Below are 19,035 nucleotides of genomic sequence, written 5' to 3'. Positions count from 1 at the left end.
CCCACCTGCACTGCCCAGGTTTCCAAAGCACCGCATAACAACATGGTAGAAACTACCTTGTACCTGGTACTGTCTCCACAAGGCCAGTGATTGTCGAGTTAAGAAACTGTTCTGGGGACTTTCTTGGTGGCCCAGTGGTTAAGAATCCACCTTTCAATGCAGGGTAGTCACATTTGATCCATGGTCAGAGAACTAAGATCCCAACTAAGAACTTAGTTGCCGAGGGGTAACTACGCCTGCCAACCCAACAAAGACAGTGCAGCCAAAAGAAAAGCAAACAAAAACCTGTTCTGCAGGTGTGTGTGAGTGTGCAATGTGTGACGTATGTGTGTGCTGTATGTGCCTGTGCAGAGCAGGGGGTGAACAGTTTCCTCTCAGCCCCTTCCTGAATCAGGAAGAGAGACAGCCCAGCTCTTTCTCTGGAGCCCTGTGACCTCAAGGATCAGATGCCCTTGTCAGTGTTACAGGGCCAGAAAGCTCAGGCATCAGACAGACCGGGTGACACTCTGCACTCTCTCTGAGGTCAGGTTCCTTCCTGTGCTACACATTTGTCGTCGTTCGGTCGCTCAGTCATGTCCGACTGCAACCCCATGGACTGTAGCACGCCAGGCTCCTCTGTCCTCCACTGTCTCCTGGCTTTGGCTCAAATTCATGTCCATTGAGTCAGTGAAGGACTCCACTCCAGTATTCTTGCCGGGAGAACCCCATGGACAGTATGAAAAGACAGCATTTGTAGAGGAAGCCAAATGCTTTAAGCTCTGAGGAGCACTATTTGAGTGTGTCTGAGCTCTGACTGTCTTAGACCTTCAGTCTCACCTCACACTTAAGAGGCAGCCAGAGGTCTAAAGAGGAAGTGGAAGGGGGCCTAGCCCTGGGCAGTGGGTTTGGGAAGTGTAGAACTGGGGGCGGGGGAGGAATATGGGGGGCAGATCTCACCTCCTGGTCCCCCTGTGGGTACCTAGGCCTCTCTAGGAACACTTGCTCGGGCATCAGGGCCCCATGGGTTCCCCAGCTCCTCCCCAGGCCCCAAACCCACACAAGCTACCATGGTCCACTGCCCTGGCCGCTGGCCTCAACTTCTTGTCTCCTCCCACAGGGAACCTGTGGTCTGAGGAACTGCGGATATTCTGGTACACATGGCTGAGGAGACATGGCCAGTTTCAGGGACATCAGGCACCCTCCCCTTCCCTCCTTGGGACAGACTTCCCGGGAGGTGGGATGAGAAGGCTGGCCAGAGTCACATTTTACATACTCAAATAGAGCTTCCCAGCTGCCTCAGCAGTAAAGAATCTGCCTGCCAATGCAGCAGAAGTCAGAGACGTGGGTTCAGTCCCTGGGTTGGGAAGATACCCTGGTGTAGGAAATGTCAACCCACTCCACTGTTCTTGCCTGGGAAATCCCATGGACAGAGGAGCCTGGCATGCTGCAGTCCATGGGGTCGCAAAGAGTCAGACACGACCGAGCACACACACAAGCAAGCAAGTAGAAGATAAACCCTTTAATTTGTTTCTGAAAAAATAAACCTCAGTGGATCTTTCGTCCCCAAAGACATGGTGGCCTCTAGAAAATAGTGGTTCCTGTGATTTTAAAAGATGAACTTTCAGAAAAGTATTCCCACAGAAATAACTTTTGTTCATAAAAATGATTGATCTTTGGTGGCTCAGTATCAGTCTGTGACCACTTCTAGAAACAGTGTCATCAGCTTAGCTGTACAAGGGGAAAGGTCTTGAGAAACACCGCGTGCCCTGTTCAACCTGTCTCCACTGCTGGCCCCATCCGCTCCCTCTGGGGTCTGCTGGCCTCTCTGGCTGCATCTGTGTATCTCTCCACCTGGCTATCCCAGCATGTCCATCTGTCCCCAATCTGCCCATTCACATGCTGTCTGTCAGCCTCTCCATTAGATGATCACTGGACCATCAGGAAAAACAAGAATTCTGTGTGTCTGTCTTGTCAGGTAGCTTTGCCATCCAAGCAGGTTGGTGGGCCTGGTGCTCCCACAGAAGTCTGCAGACCAGGCTGGCAAAGGCTTCCTTTTTCCAGGAATAGTTGCTACAGGAATGCTTTCCAGGTCACAGGTTGCCCAGAGCTGGGTAGTCTCTGAGATGTCCTGAGGTCAACAGGTAAGACATGAAAGGTGGAGCCCAGGCCACTCCCTTCAGGAGAGTCACTGAAGACTCCACATCCCTGGGGAAAAGACAGGTCGTGTTTAAATGGTGAGGCAGGGGTGCCAAAGGGCTGAAAAAGGGGGCCTGGAGCCCAGAAGACGCTGCTCCTGACGTGCCGGCTCACAGGGTCTCAAATTCAAGCCAGAGTGTAGCTGGTCCTCCTGCAGGAAAGAGAAGAGAAAATTCCGAGAGGAGGATGAGGGTGGGTGCGGGGCGGGGAAGTGTCAGTGGCTGCTCCTTGTCTCCTGAGCAGCTCTTCCCCTGCTCAACCCTGAGAACGAAGCTACAGCCCTGTTCCTCCAGGCCCCACCCACGTGTCATTCCCCAAAAGCAGCACATGATCTCAGTATGAGGGGCTGGAGTCCCAGGCCGTCCCCACTGAGCATTGAGGGATCCATGATGGAGCCACTTCCTGGCCCTATCCTGTGTGGGCCTCTGCCTGTACACAGGCTCTGTTTGTAAGTTTTTGAGTGTGTGCAAAAACGTGGACACAGCTTGTGACTGTCTGCTGGACCAGAAGTGTTGACACTACAGTGGCTGCTTGGACTCTGGCTCTGGGCTGAGCTTCTGGGACAGAGAAATGAAGAAAACAGCCCCCTCAGCTGTCAAGGTCCCCACAGTCAACTGTGAAAGCCAGGTAGTGAGCAGATCAGCCCCAGGGCAGTGGGGTCTGTGCTTCCAAGTGGGAAGAATGAGGTGAGAGAGTGGTTCAGGGCAGATGGTGTGGGGAGGAGTGGAAGATGACCCTGGGGTTTCAACCCCTAGGGTGGGTGGAAGGTGGTACCGTTCACTGTGGTGCAGCAAGAGCCGAGATTGGAGAACAAAGATGAATTCAGTTTGGAGCCCATTAAGACAGACTGACTGCACTTTCCCAGTGGTACAGTGGATAAGAATCTGCCTACCAATACAGGGGACATGGGTTTGATCCCTGGTCTGGGAAGATTCCATCTGCCACAGAGCAACTAAGCCCATGGACCACAGCTAATGAACCTGGGCTCTAGATCCCGGGAGCCACAACTGCTGAAGCCCTCGCACCCTAGAGCCCGTGCTCAGCAACAAGAGAAGCTACCACAATGAAAAGCCCGAGCACCTCAACTAAAGAGCAGCCCCTGCTCACCACACCTAGAAAAAGCCCATGTGGCAGAGAAGACCCAGTGCAACCAAAAATAAATGAATTAAAAAAAAAAAAAAGACTCCATGCTTGTGGAACATCAGGTCCACCTGAGGACTGTGCACATCTGCGTGCCTCCCCAGGTGCCCTGCGGTGTGTACCCATGAGCGCGGGTGCCTACCTCCCCAGGGAGCGGGAGTTGGCCCGACTTGGCACCTTGGGAGTGGGGCCGACCATGAGGATGCACAGGCCAATGAGGATCATGCTGGTGGGCACTGCACCGATGAGGACCTTGAGGGTCACCACCACCTGCTCCGACTGCCTGCAGGCTCCTGACTCGTACCCTGCGAAGCTGGAGAAGCCCCCACCCTGAGCTTCCAGCTCAGAGCCTTCTGATGGAAGGGTCCAAGGTGCCCAATCCCCACCCTATCCTGAAACTTGGATTTGTTTTCTGGCCAAATCAGTCTAACTAGAGAGGGAGGGACTGTGAGGGAACAGGCAGACCTGGGAGTTCAGAGAGAGCTGAGAATGCGGGGAGTAGAGGTTTCAGAAGGGGTATAGCTGCTGAGACCTGTACCCCTTCCGGTCATGTGCACAGAGAAAGCTGGGGTGGGGGTTCCCACACACTCTCCAGACCCATGGGTGGCCTCTGGCTGGCTCAGGTGGGGGACTTTGCCCTTTGCTTCCCACGCCACTTGTCTTCTGCGCCTCTGGGACAGCCCAACTCTGGGACTCACTCCAGGCTGAGAGTGGAGATGCCCAGGGCGCCTGCTCCCGAAAGCTTGGTGAAGAAGACGTAGGATGAGTAGAAAATGGTCTCCAGGCCTGGGCCATGCTGGTGCTGCAGCTGGAAGTCATCGACCACATCTGGAAGCATGGACCTGGGGGCAGGGGCTGCAGAATTATGTCTTTTATCTCCTTGGGAGCTGCCAGCCTGAGGGCTCTTTGGGGACAAGGACTGAGTCAAATTCATCCCTGGGTCCCTGCTGCCCAGCACCAGGACTGGTCCAAAGAGAGTCAGGCAGTAAAAGTGCTTGTACTCCCCTGGTGACTCAGATAGTAAAAAATCTGCCTGCAGTGTGGGAGACCTGCGTTTAATCCCTGGGTGGGAAGATCCCCTGGAGAAGGGATAGGCTACCCACTCAAGTATTCTTGGGCTTCCCTGGTGGCTCAGATGGTAAAGAATCCATCTGCAATGCGGGAGACCTGGGTTCAATCCCTGGGTTGGGAAGATCCCTGGATGGGGGCATGGCAACCCACTCCAGTATTCTTGCCTGGAGATTCCCAAGGACAGAGGAGCCTGGTGGGCTACAGTCCATGGGGTCACATAAGAGGCAGACACGATTGAGTGACTAACATTTTCACTTTCTTTCCACTTTTTCCCCAACACACTTTGGCAGCCTCTACCCCTGAAAGGGGGAGAGCCTGTCCCCAGGGGGAGAGGCCTGGGACCGCAGGTTGAGATGAAGGAGGGGATACCCACTGGGAAGGATGGGAGGCCCCTACTCCTCGTGCCCCTGACCCAGCCTACCAGGGTAGCAGCAAGGACACAGCGATGCTCAGGCCAGACACAAAGGCCACGACATATGCCACGGGCACCATGGGCACGGCAGCCAGCAGGATTGCAAAGGGCACCATCGCCTAGGGAGACAGACACACTGGTGCCTCCTCCACTTGTACCCCTGCCCCACACACACTCATAGATGCTCTCAGATTCATGCACTCACCAGTCCTTACTAATGCCCCCTGAGCCTGGCGCCGGGCTAGACACAGAGGACGCAAGAATACACCTCCCCCTCAACACCACCCCAGGCCTGGCTTCCTGCCTCACTCACACAGATCCCGAGGGCTGACATCCTCTTCCCAAATCGCTGCAGAACCCACTCCCACATCGGGGTGCTCAGCACTGCCGAGACCTGTGAACGGACAGAATCGCCATAGCCCAGGACGCCCTGCCGGGGCCTCTGCCAGATTCTCAAATGCTCAGTTTTTAGGTGGGACACCTGATGATGACCTTGTCCTTGGTTGGAACCAGTGGCTGAACTTTACAAACTTTATGACCCTGACCCCAATTCCACCCTCTGCTGAAATGGTGGCACTAGTGGTAAAGAACCTGCCTGCCAATGCAGGAGACATAAGAGACATGGGTTTGACCCCTGGGTTGGGAAGATCCCCTGGGGAAGGAAATGGCAACCCACTCCAGTATTCTTGCCTGGAGAATCCCATGGTCAGAGGAGCCTGGTGGGCTACAGTCCATAGGGTCGCAAAGAGTCAGACACGACTGAAGCATCTTAGCAAAAAGCCCAAGCAGAATCCAAAATACTGACCACCAGACCTCCATCACACCGGTCATGTCAAGGACCACAGAGCCCTGACTCAGGCCTCTCGCCTCCACCACCCCATGTCCCCTCACCAGGATGGTCAGCACCATGCCCTGGACGTGGTCTTGAAGCTGGGAGGCGTGTGTACAGAACAGGACCAGGTAGCTCTGCTCCACCTGAGGAGTCGACAGGAAGTAGGCGTGTACAGGAAATGGCAGAAACGTGGAAATCAAGGGCAAGGCTGAGGTCTCGAGTCGGGCCTTCCCTTTGGGCCTCCAAGCTCTTGTTTCTGCCACCATCATGCAATCCCTTCCCCAACAATGGAGTCTTATCCCAACACAGATTTAAAAACCATTCCTAGTCTGCCCCTGGCACAGTTGAGATGGATGGACTTTACCACCCCAGACACTTCCTGGTGTCTGGGCCTTGACCCTCCCCAGTCCCACTAGATCTAGGTAGGTTTCTCTCCTCCCAGCATCAGCCTTGCCAAGCCCTTGCCAGCCACTGGTTTCCCTGTGGTGTAGTGGAGACGAGAGTCTAACTTGAACCTATGCAAGCTCAGTATGGCCAAAGCCCAGCCAGTGGGGATCAGCCTGGCCAGACATACCTGAACAGCTGCTGAGATGAAGAGGAAGGAGATGACCAGCTTCAGATAGGGCCGATGCCGGACCGTGAGACCCAGCCCAGTCAGGAAGCCCAGGCCCTGGCCAGATGCTTGGGTGGAGGGGTCTGTAACATTGGAAAGGGACATCTTGGATTGGTGGAGTTCAAAACCAAAACTCATGCCCCAGAGGAGTGGCCAGCTTCTGCTTCCACACTCTGTCTGCAGCCCTGTACCTACCTGATTGCTCCTTCACCCCCAGGTAGAGCAAAGTACTGCACACTGGGTAAGTCAAAGCAACCACAGCGGCTGCAATGAAGTAGAGACGAGTCTGTGGACAGGACAGAACTTCAGTGGGGGTGATGTCTCCAACCCATGGAGGTGGGGATACCCAGGGGCCTGGCAGGAGTGCCTCCCAGTGGGAGCAGAGGGACCCTCAGTCCAGGTCCAAGGATCCTGGGTGCTCTTCCTCTCCTTCAGCCCACAGGAAGGGGAGATCTAAGGGACCAGAATGGTCCTTCCGCTGACCCTGTGCCTACTGTGGGATTCATGTAACCATGAGTCAAATCCCTCCCTCCCTCTCTCTCATTTTTTTTAAGCAAACATTCATTGCTTCTGACTTCCATGTGCTAGACCCTGAGTTTACAGTGATGAATAAGTGACCCTGTGCATCCACAGTAAGGGGCTTGGGGTGAGGGGGAGACAGATCCATGAACAGACAGTTAGAGTATGATGTATGATGACACAGAAAATATCGAAAACAGAAACAGTGCCACTGAGCATTCAGAGAAAGACACATATGGGATAAAATACATATAAGGCCTGCATGGGAGTAACAGTCACCCAGTTCAGGATAGGGGTTGCCTCTGGTGGGGGAGGAAGGAGGAAGACGCAGAGCTTCACCAGTGTGAGGGGTCCCACATTCAGAAAGCACTGCACTTGGGAGTCAATGCTCTGATCTCTTGAAATTCGGGACGGTTTTATCTATGAATTTGTGTTTTGTAAGTGAAGTCTATGGGACAGCAGAGCTGGAACCAGCATGAGGCCCCTGGACGCGTCTCACCTTGGCTCACAGCCTCATGTGAGCCATGAGGACATGAGGGAGGACAAGTTCTCAGCTTCCTACTCCCTACTTCTTGCAATCCTATGCCCCACCTGGCCTCCTGCTCTCCCACCCAAGGGGAGCTCCTCAACCCTGCTCCCCACTTCTACCCTCTGTTCCACTATCCTCACCTAGATAGTGACCCAGAAGCTTTGGGGAGGGGCATTGTAGAGGCTTCCCTGGTGGCTCAGATAATAAAGAATCTGCCTACAATGCAGGAGACTTGAGTTTGAGCCCTGCATTAGGAAGATCCCCTGGAGAAGGGAATGGCAATCCACTCCAGTATTCTTGCCTGGAGAATCCCATGGACAGAGGAGTCTGGTGGGCTACAGTCTATGGGGTTGCAAGGAGCTGGACATGACTGAGCGGATTTGACTCTCATGTTTTTTGTGGGGTGCCCTGGGCTTGGACGCAGGGAGGGTAAATCTGTAGGCCACAACCCCTCTGATCCTGGGCTCTTAGCACCATGATAGGCTTTGAGGGCAATGGGGCATAGCCTCTCACCCACCCAGATCCAGGCAATCCCTTGACTGGGGCAGTGGGCCATGGGAAGGGGAGATTGACTCCCTGCTCTCTCTGGGGCCCTACAGCTTCATTTCACACTGTACGGAGGCACATTCTGTAGCTGGGCTGCAGATGGCCTGGGGATCTCTACATAGGACTTCTTTTTTTTTTTTAACAGGACTTCATTGTAGTGTTTTCTTACAGGCAGTGAACTGTGGGTGCGTGATGCTGGCACTATTCTCATAACATCAATTCTCAAATGTTGGTGGAGGTCAGTGATGTCATTTGCTCAAGGAGAAGAGGGGGAATAGAAGATGCACTTGACAGATAAATAGATGAACATCTCCTAATTGCTGAAAAGGGAATGGCTTTGAGGGGAGAGGATGGGGTACCGCCCCCAGGTTTCCCCTCTCCTTTCACACTGTGGGTGGGGTTGGGGGGACACTTGTTCAGGGCTGGGCGGCACTGCTCATAGGATGGGTTTTGCCCAGAGCTCTGCAAGGACACTAAACCCTCTGGCTGTCTCTCTCTCCTCACCCTGCCGGTGGCCCCTCCCTACCCCGTCTCTTCTCTGGGGTCCACCTCCTCCCCTCCAGATGACCTGCTGGCCTGTTGTTTGACTCCACGTTTAGAAGGCACCCAGCAGGAGAAGCAGATTTAGCAGGAAGGATGGGGGACATGGGCTCAGTGCGAGGAGCCAGGAAGGAATGAAAGAGCCTAGTGGGCAGAGCTGAGCCCCCAAACAACCATGAAGAGACCTGGGGGAGAAATGTTCCTCAAAGAGAGAGGTGACCTGGAAGCGGGGGCCCAGTGGCTCTGGGCAGCCTGGACACTCACCGCGTTGGGGGAGACAGCCACCTCCCCAGGGAGCATGTCCTCCTTGCACCTGTGGGACCCGTGTGCACCAGACACGATGAGTCCGTGGACGGTGGCTCCCATCAGCGTCCCCACCATCTCCAAGGTCATCCCTGGGGCACAGCACGCAACAAGGTGGCTGAGCTCGTGGGGCTGGGCCAGAGCTACCCCCTCCCACCCGACCGCACGCCCGCCTTCACTTACGGTACGCAGTGGCCGAGTCCCGCTCCTTGGGGTTTGGGGTCAGCAGCATGGTCAGCGCCGTGTAGGGCACCTGGAAGAACTGTGGGACCCGGCAGAGCTTAGGATGGTGCCCACTGCCAGGTGGCCAACCCAGGTCAGCAGCTTCCCCAGGCCAGGCCTGTGCCAGGCTGGCAGGTCCCTATAGATCCCCTCGACCTGGAGTTAGGGGCTAAGGAGCAGGAGGGGCATCTGGCCTAGAGCCCACAAGAAAAGTTAACAGCCAGTCACCACCTGGTGAGCAGGTGGGCAGTGGGCACCCCCCAGCACACACACACACACACACACACACACACACACACACACACATACTTCAGGGAGGCCTCCTGCTGGCATGGGGTTCCAGCAGTCCAGACCTAGGAAGGGGCCCACCTGCTTACCGTGGCCAGGGCTTGGAACAGGCAGTAGAGGGTCGTGTACCAGAGGCCGCGCAAGGTGGAGAAGGGGGGCAAGAACCACAGGAAGAAGTAGGCCAAGGCAATGAAGGGTGTGCAGCCCAGCACCCTGCGGAAGCACAGCCAGGTGGGGCGCCCTGCAGCACCAGGACGGGGGTCCCCAGGGGCCTGGAGCAACCTCGCCCGGCCCTCGGCCCTGGAGGAGTCCTGGTCTGGGGCTCAGGTTGGGAGCCACGGAGGGGGAGAGGTGGCTGAGGGGATGAGAAGGTCCTTGGGAGTGGGGGCTGGGGCCCTTAGGGGCTGCATGGGTGCGTGCTAAGTCACTTCAGTCGTGTCTGTCTCTTTGCCACCCTATGGATTGTAGCCCACCAGGCTCCTCTGTCCATGGGATTCTCCAGGCAAGAACACTGGAGTGGGTCTCCATGCCCTCCTCCAGGGGATCCCTGCACAACCCAGGGATCGGACCCCTATCTCTTACATCTCCTGCATTGGCAGGTAAGTTCTTTACCATTGGTGCCACCTGGGTTCGGTGGTGCCATTCCCCGTATCCAGGAAAGTCGTATCTCCTCTGTGAGACCTTCCAAGCCATCCAGCCCCGCCTGGCCGCACTCCGAGCCCCCCAGGGCCAGGCCTGCGGCTCTTGTCCAGCTCTGTGCCGCCCAGTGAGGGAGAGGTCCCTGAACACCTGCATGACTCACTCAGACCCATTCCATTCCTGTCACCACTGTCCAGACCTGACCTCTAACCACCCATAGAATTTTCCACTAAGAAGCAGCTGTGAGAAATGCAGAGATATCAAGCAGGGGTGGGTGCCAGGACCCTAAGGACCGTGGGGCTGCTCACCAGGGCATGAGTCGTCCAGACCCTGTCCTCCTGCTTCTGTTGATGAGAAACCCAGCCAAAGGGTCTGCAGCTGCCCCAGACACCTTCCCTCCAAACAGGACCAGTGACACCTGGGCAGCAGGGATCTGAAACGGACAGAGGAGGGGACAGCCAAGTTCCTGCACAGTCAGCGAGCGTGTCTGGACCTGCCCACCAATCAGGAGAAAGACCTTTCTCCTGAAAACTGGCTGGGGCCATGGCCACACTGTAAAGGTCTATTCAGTCCCTCCCCCAGGACAGGAATCCAGACAGCTCTGAGGACATCTGTGCACCAGTGGAGAAGGGATGGGGGGACAAGAAGGGGGGAGCCGGTGCACACTAGCACATTCCTGTTCTATTTATACCCAGTCACTTTAGGAGAAGACTTGAGAGACGCTCCCCTGAGGTGGCTCAGTGCGGGAAGGGTGCACTGAAGCTGACAGTCAGAGGCAGAGCTTGTGTTTTACAGTGAAAATGGTTTATTGATTTTTCTGATTACATAAAGTGATAACATTCATTATACACACATTCAAACAGTTCAGAAAAATATCACGCAAAGCTCATCTGAAATTCCACCATCCTGAGACAACTGCCAGGAGCATTTTGATCATTCTTTCCTCCTTCCTTTCCTTACGTGCATTTGTGATTTATAATTTTATACAAATGGGAGATCGGTGTCATTTAAAAAATCATGGAAAATAAATAAATAGTACTTTACTAAAAGTTTTTGTTTATGCTCTCTCCTCCACCAGTCCCTCCTATAGTCAATATTAACATACTTCTGGACGAATGTCCTCTTGGAATATACTTTCTCCATGCTCATCCTTTAATCATGTTGCTGTACAGTTGCTAACTGGTGTCTGACTCTGTGGCCCCATGGACTGCAGCATGCCAGGCTTCCCTGTCCTTCACTATCTCCCAGAATTTGCTCAAACTCATGTCCATTGAGTCAGTGATGCTATTCAACCATTTCCTTATACCTATGCACTCATATATATAGGGCATGTTTTTGTTTTGTTCAAATGGGATCTTTTTGTATGTATACCCTTCTCTAAAACTAATTTTCCTCACTTGACAGTGCATCATGGAAATTCTTGGGAGTCAACTGGTATAGCTCTAACTCATTTTTTTGAGTGACTACACACTACTCCATTATGTGGACATAGTCCAACTTACTAATGAACTACATCTATATTTGGGGGCATTCATGTTGTTTCCCATTCTTCTACTACAAACAACCTGCCAATAAACATCTTTCAAGAGGTTGCCCTCAACAGCATTTGGTTTTTCTCGGCCTTGGGTCAGAAGTGCCATTTACCAAGGATCGTGGCGGTGGAAGTAAAGGCAGGTTGAAAGGACCAGATATCAGACATGGGAGTAGGGGGCCCCAAGGCTGCTGCCCACACTCACCTGTGCCACATCGAGCAGGAAAAGTTGCAGGTAAAAGGCTATGGCGCTGGAGGCCACCTGGTTGGGAACCCCTCCAATGCCATAGCACAACTTCCTATAGAATGAGAGGTGACCAGCTCCGCTGTCCTGGGGGAGACACAGGAGCTCAGCCCCCACAGGTACCAACCACTCCCTCCAGCCCCCTGACTTTCAAAAGTATCCTGCAGCCCTGTCTTGAGGGCTGTTCCAGCAACCTCTCAGTCCTAATTGCTCTCAAATTATCTTAAAAGAAGTGAGACAGGACTTCTCTGGTGGTCCAGTGATTGAGAATCTGCCTGCCAATGCAGGGAAAAGGGGTTTGATCCCTGGTCCAGGAAGATTTCACCTGCCTTAGGGCAATGAAGCCTGTGAGCCACAACTACTGAGCTGTGCTCTAGAGCCTGGCTTTTCAACAAGAGAAGCCAACGCAGTGAGAAGCCCAGGCACAGCAACAGAGTAGCCCCCGCTCGATGCAACCGGAGAAAGCCCAAGCACAGCAATGAAGACCCAGTGCAGTCAACAACAAACACACAAAAAAGAAATGAGACAGAAAAAGGGGGAAAAAAAGAAAAAAAAAAAACAACACCCTAAACCGTGACTTCTAAGCATTTCCAGGGGGAAGTTTTTCCTTATATTCCCCCCGCCCCCAGTGCTTTTTGCTTCAGTCTGTTTTCTTAGTCAGCAAGCTAGAGTGAACTAGGGGGGTCAAGAGGCCCCTAACTTTGCCACCAGCTTCCTGTGTGTGCCTTTGAATAAATCACTTTATCTCTCTAAGCCTCATCTGTCAATTGGAATATTCCTGCCAACTTCGAGAGATGTTTTGATGAGCAAGTGAGGCCATGGCTCTGGGAGCTGATTGTTAAATGTTCAGGACTTTTGCAAGCCAGTTGTTGAACCACTGGCAGCCTGAAATCAGCCACGGGGAGAGTATTTACACCACAGAAATCAGCAAACAACAAACATCAGAGCAAAAATGAAATAAAGGTTACATGTATACCCACACACATATATTTGGGGTTATATATCTATATCTATATATCTCCCTAAGCATTCAGGGAACTCCAGACTCATAATTAGACTGTCTACTAACAGCCCCACATGGACATATATTTGGGGTTATATATCTATATCTATATATCTCCCTAAGCATTCAGGGAACTCCAGACTCATAATTAGACTGTCTACTAACAGCCCCACATGGTTGCCAAACAGGCATTCCAGCTTAGTGTGATCAAAACACAGCTCCTGATTTCCATCCCATTGTTTTAATCTCCTAACCCTACTGTCCTCATTGCATCAAATGGCCCCAATGTTCACTCAACAGCTCAGGCCACAAACCTAGGTGTCATCCTTGAGTCCTCCTTGCCAATTTCTCTGTCTAATGTATTAGTGAGGGTCTAAGTGTCTTCTCAACTTCTACTCCCATTCCCTACTATCCACTTTCTGTCCAGCAGTCAAAGTGATCTTTTCATAACATAAATCAGATTGTGTCTCTTCTCTGGTTAAAACCCCCCAACAACTTGCCATTACAGTTTGAATAAAACTCCAAGTCCTTCCCATATGGCCTACAGGAGCCCACTCAATCAGCTGTCACTCCTTTTCCCACCTTACTTCAGATAGCTCTCCTTAACCATGGTAGCCTCCGTCCTGTTGCTCAAAATGACCTTGTCTGTTACTGCCTCAGGGCCTTGGCACTTCCTGTCCCTTCTGTCTGGACAGCTCTTCCTTCAGGTCTTTGCAAGAGCTGACTTCTTGCCATTCAGGCTGAAGCCGAAATGTCATCTCTTTAGAGGGGTCTTCCCTGACCACCCAAATTTCTCTCAATTGTTCTCACTACAGGATATATTTGTATTTATTTCCTGCCTCTCCCCACCAGCACATAAACTCTTTGAAAGCATGAACTACATAACTTTTATTTACCACCATGTCCCCAGTACCTAGAAAAGTGCTGGGCATGTAGATGCTCAATATATATTTGTTGAAAGAATAAATGACATGAAGATTCTGTGTAAAGTGCTATTGCTCCCAAAGATGCTGGGAATCTTTCTTTTTCATCTTTTACCTGGGGACGGGAGGGGGAGTGGAGAGGTCTGTAGTTTCACCCAGTTTGGTATCTAGCCAGACACCCCAAAAGGACTCTTTTGAAAGGAAGGTCTTCCCAGATAAGGGTTTATCAAATTCTCTGCACTCTTCCTACCCACACACAAGGCAGGATGTGGTCTCTTCTGACATTTTTGTGAACAATATTTCAACTTCCAGAAAATTTAACACCAGGCAGAATCCAACATGACACCCCCACCTCTCCACTCCCCAAACCCTCCATAAAGGGATTCTGGTTTCCTCCTAAAGGTATCTATCAAGTTCTGGTACATAGTAGGCACATGAAAATTTAAAAAAATCTAGGTATATGATACAGTCTTGGAATCTCGAGGAATACCGCTTTACCTACTCAAATCATAAGCCCTTCACAGTCAACTGAGTACATGTTTCAGTTAGGCAAACTTAACAAATCTGAATGCAAATTCTCCGTCTGCCACTTCTAGCTGTGTAACCCAGGACAAGGTACTTAGTGTGGCTAAGCTTCATCCTGTGTACAATGGGGGTAATAACACCTCTGAGAGTTGCTACGAGAATTAAATGCTAGCGTTTCATGGCCAGTGTTTCCTCCCTAACAATTCATGTCATCCTGAGTTTTTATAGAACTTTATAAAGTTCCCTGGGAAATGAGAGTCCCCGGAGGGCCTCTTGATCTTGCTGTCTGTCTTGGAGCCCACTACCTTTTGCTCAGAGGGGCTCGGAGAGGAAGCGCGGAGTCAGCATAGGGAACCAAGGCGGTGAAGCCAAGCCAGGGACAGAATGAAGGCGCAGCACAGAGGGGCAGTGGATTCCGCATCCAGCAGCGAGCTCAGAAGTCCTAACTCCTCTCCGACACAGCCGCCCTGAATGACACGTGCCCGTCCCTATCCAGGGGGCGGGGGAGAGGGGAGGCAGAGGGCCTGAGGCGGCCCCTGGATTCCCACCTGCCCTCCACCCTCCCTTCGGAGCCTGGTGACCAGGAAGGGCTCCGGGTGCGATGTCCGCTAGGAGAGTCTGGTGCCTGGAGGGAGCCAGGTTTGAGGGGGCGGCCAAACCCATAGCACCTGCCTGGAGACCGGGGAAGGCGGGCCCAGTTGGAAGTTCTACCTGCCCGGGGTTCCAGAGACTTCGGGAAGACCTGGCGTGTGGTGGACAAGAGCCTTAGACTGGCCCTGACTGACTAGTTGAAGGAATCAGCGGCCTTCTGCGCTTGTCTAGGACTCAGTTTCCCATCTCTTTGGGGCTCCAGAATACCCCCAGCCTCTCCGCAGTCAACTGTCAAACCCCAGCCGGGGCAATTGAACAACCCGGAGGCTCGGGCGGGGCCGTGCGGGGCTGCGGCCGGCCGGCTGCGCCCAGATGCCCCGGGATGGGGGTGGGGGGTCGGCCCCCGGAGCCCCCGGCCCGGCCCCGCGCCGAAGCCCAGCGCCCGCTCCCCGCGCGCCCCTCGCTGTCCGCTCACCGAACCCTGAGCTGAGCTGTGTGCTTCCGGAGAGGGCGACGGCGTCTCCAGAGACGGGCCCGGGATCGCCTCGCGGTACACGGCCATCGCGCACGGCCGCCAGCGCACCAAGGCGCGGGGTGTTATCGCCTGCCCTGGCCCGCGGGGAGGGCGGCTCCCCGGCCGAGCGGGCGCGGCGCGGAGGGGCGGGCCGGCCGACGCGCCCCGGGCGGGGGGCTGCGCGCGGGAAAACTAGAAGGCGCGAAGTGCGGCGCGGTGAATTACCCGAAGGGAAAAACGCCAGAGCCCACATGTGCTGCGGGGAAAGGCTGGCAAGTGACTCGGGGCCGTTTTCCTTGGGATCGGTCTCCGAGGGAGTGAGAGTCAGCAGCGGTTCTCACTAAACCCTCCTGCTAAATCCTTGTTAAAATCGGCCAAGTTCTTAGAAACAAGAAGTAACAGAATTGCTCAGACTGTTAAGATTAAGGCTGAGTAGGCTTACATGCCGCCTAAAAAAAATTGCTATCGGATGCCCGAAATAAACATTCTCCAATCTCTTAGAGATGACTGGTACAACCAGGTAACTAAGTTCTAGCCAGAGAATAAAAAAACTTGTGTATGCAAATTTCCCAGACAGGTACTTAAAAGGGAAGGGCTTACAACACATACAAAGATTAACTGAAAACCCACCACAGACCTATAGAGGCTGAGACTATAAAACTCTTCGATTTTGGCTTAGACAAGTTATTTCTTAGGACACCACAAGCCTAAGATGGGCTACAGCTAAATGAAAAACTTCTGTGTTGCAAGCCAAGCAACCAGTGAAAAGACAACCCACAGAATGGGAGGAATGTTTGCAAATCATTGTACTGGAATATATAAAGAACTCCTTAAACAGTAGAGCGATAGTACAGTTAAAAACTGGGTGAAGGATTTGAATAGATATTTCTCCAAGTCTATAAATGGGAAATAAGCACATGAAAAGACATTCATGTCATTAGGGAAACAAAGCTACAAGAAACCACTCTGTTAGAAAGCTGTAATTTCAAAGACAATAACAGGGATTGGGAAGGATGTGGGAAATCATACATTACTAGTGGGTGTGTAAACTGTGCAGGTGCTTTGGAAAAGTCTGGCAGTTCTTCAAAAGTTAGGTATGAAATTATATGATCCAGCCATTCCACTTCTAAAGATGTAAGAGGAATGAAAACATGATCACACAATAACTTGAACACTAAGTGAAGAGAAATGAAGTGAAAGTCAGTCCTGTCTGACTCTTTGGGACTCCATGGACTGTAGCCTGCCAGGCTCCTCTGTCCAAGGGATTCTCCAGGCCAGAATACTGGAGTGGGTAGCCTTTCCCTTCTCCAGGGGTCTTCCCCACCCAGGGATCAAACACAGGTCTCCCACATTGCAGGTGAATTCTTTACCAGCTAAGCCACAAGGGAAGCCCTTGAGAACTAAAGAATTTATAGTAGCTAAAAAGTGCAAACAACCCAAATGTCCATCAACTAATGGGTGAATATTTAGGATGTTAGGAATATTCATACAATTTTATTCAGCAATAAAAAGGACATGGATGAACCTTGAAATTTTATGTTGTGGAAAAAAAGCTGGTCACAAAGGACAGCAATTCCACTTACATGAAATGTACATAGAGGTAAATCTACAGGAAGAACGTAGACTTGTTGCCAAGAACTGAGGGTGGAGACAGTTAAACAAAGTCAAGTTGAAGTTTCTTTGAATAATTTAATTTGAACACACTATATATGCAGGTTTAGGAGGTTTGGAAACACTTCACTCACAATACTTTGTTGCATATACTACCACAAGTTTAATTTTGAAAGGAAGTGGGTGGGGGGAACCAAAATAACCCCAAAACCCTCCTTCCCTTTTTTGCACAGAAATGTAGCTAAAAGGCATTTCCCCCATTACTATTCTACTTAAAGTGACAGTATAGTCCTAACAGAATTTTTAAGGACCAATAGAGTTCCATAAATAAAACAGGCCTACAATAACCAAGAAGTTTGTTTGTTTGTTTTGCTTATTTCAAAGGTTTATTCACTCAGTGAATAAAGCAGCCCACGAGGATCTTCAGTCCATGGAATTCACCAAGCAAGAATACTGGAGTGGGTTGCCATTTCCTACTCCAAGAAGTTTGTTTTTTAAAACAAAACTGAATACTTGTACACTTAAAAATATCTGTAAAGATGCACACCAAAATGTTATTAGTGCTTATCTCTGAATGGTGGAATAATAGGTGAGCTAAAGATCATTTCAGCATAACTGTATAATTTTCTCCAATGGATATGAATTATCTATGTAGAAAACATACATTTAAATCAAATGACAAAGAGTGAACTATTAGTCTACTGAATAAGCCACTTCTATTAGAAGATTCAGTGTGATGAGCAATGTTTAAAAGGCTTCTACTGAGAAAGAACAAAGGAGGAAATCATACTAAGGAGTCTTCAACTACATTGAAGTAGTTCAACTAAGGACACAAAGGGTGGTGAAAGAAATAAACACAACCACTGAGTTTAAAAATATCACATTTTAACACTTCTGAGTATTAAATGAAAGTAACATTGGTTAAAGTACCTGGCAAATAGAAAGCACCTAATAAATGTTTGTTGATTCTCAAACTGAATGTCTTTGCAAATAAAAATGACAAATGCATCTATATGTAACTAATTTATAACAAACAAATATAAATTATTTCACAGATCCTTTTAATGAACAGTGTTTCATCTTTAAGACAACAGTTGTTCTTTAACCATTATCAAGATTGCTTTCAAAATATTTTAAGGCACTGAAATAGATGCATGCATAATTTCAACACAATTAAGGAAAATGAAAACTACTCTAAATGACAGAAGGATATAAAATAAATAAGACCAGCTTTATAACCTGGATAATGCATAGTAATGTAACCAATAAAATAAAATTTGTAAAATTCAATATGTACTTCTATATAATAGGCCTAACAATGCTTTTAAACTGATTGAGGCCAGTTTTCAAACAACCACTTAGGTCAGATTGTATTCCACACAGAAGATGCTGGCTTTTTTTTGGCTTATTTTCAAGTTTGCCTTCCTTTGCAAAATTCAGTTTGTTTTCTAAAGTCAACATGTTTGGACTATATTAGACATTTAATTAACAACTTTAGAATTTTAAACTTTCACATAAAAAGCTTTATGAGGTGGTTCTCACCTTAGAAAACCTTTGAGAATATCACCCGTGTTAAAGTTTTCACAGTTACAAAAATGAGGGTTATTGCTGATTACAGGTCTTTCTCTAAAGAACTTCTCACTGTGGTGTACTCTACATGTACACCCAAGAAAACTTCCAATATGTCTTCTGGATAATAATTATGGTAAACTGGAAAACCCACAAGGGAGGCTTTTCTATACGTATGAGAACAATATTTCCAACAAGAAGCCCCTTCATATAAATATGTGGAGAATCACAAATTGACATATTTATGCAAAGGAAAATTCTAAAATGCTTCATGATAGGCCTATATGAAACATTTTCTTACAGATTCTTGAACATATATCAACAATCATCTTATGTATGATCTTAGCATCCCCTCACTCTTTTAAGAATGCCATTGTTTTTGTTTCACTAGCAAGAGGGCTCTATCATGGCCGTAAACTTTACCGACAATAAATATTTTCTGTTTTGCGTCTGTTTATTTCTGAGGGTGAATGACAAAAGGAAAAGGCTCTCCTTTGTTCTCCCCCTCTCCCTGATAAAACGACAGAACTCTACCATGTGGAAAGCTGAGAGCTAGAAAAGGAAGCATTCTCAAAATGGATTTCAAACAGAAGATATATCTTATAAACCAGGTCATCTAGTTATGTGTCTATTTCCCTTTTGTTATCCCTGAGCCTTTAATAAAAACCTCACTTAAATACTGCAGCCTTGTCTCA

General features: G+C 50.3%; 1 protein-coding gene across 3 annotated transcripts; it reads right to left on the bottom strand.

Annotated features, from left to right (window-relative positions):
- Window positions 1-1,483: 1,483 nt before the first annotated feature.
- On the bottom strand, window positions 1,484-16,681 carry MFSD2B (MFSD2 lysolipid transporter B, sphingolipid). Of its 3 annotated transcripts, XM_061154891.1 has the most exons (14): window positions 15,122-15,275; window positions 11,566-11,691; window positions 10,138-10,262; window positions 9,280-9,403; window positions 8,864-8,942; window positions 8,642-8,772; window positions 6,439-6,529; window positions 6,205-6,326; window positions 5,690-5,773; window positions 5,112-5,192; window positions 4,808-4,917; window positions 4,014-4,157; window positions 3,458-3,628; window positions 1,484-2,326 (listed from the first exon to the last, which is right to left on the bottom strand). In XM_061154891.1, exons 1-14 carry the CDS (start codon window positions 15,206-15,208, stop codon window positions 2,302-2,304), a joined length of 1,500 nt encoding a protein of 499 aa, XP_061010874.1. In that variant the 5' UTR covers window positions 15,209-15,275; the 3' UTR covers window positions 1,484-2,301. The 3 variants fall into 3 exon arrangements, with proteins under 3 accessions (XP_061010874.1, XP_061010876.1, XP_061010875.1); XM_061154893.1 differs by lacking the exons at window positions 4,808-4,917; window positions 9,280-9,403; window positions 10,138-10,262; window positions 11,566-11,691 and having other exon boundaries at window positions 4,014-4,170; window positions 15,122-16,681; XM_061154892.1 differs by lacking the exons at window positions 6,439-6,529; window positions 9,280-9,403; window positions 10,138-10,262; window positions 11,566-11,691 and having other exon boundaries at window positions 15,122-16,681.
- Window positions 16,682-19,035: the final 2,354 nt, after the last annotated feature.

This window comes from Dama dama, chromosome 11 (assembly GCF_033118175.1).
Source record: "Dama dama isolate Ldn47 chromosome 11, ASM3311817v1, whole genome shotgun sequence".
In the NCBI taxonomy this organism is placed as follows: Eukaryota; Metazoa; Chordata; class Mammalia; order Artiodactyla; family Cervidae; genus Dama; species Dama dama.
Note: the sequence above shows the minus strand (reverse complement) of the source record. Positions and strands in the feature narration are given on the sequence as shown.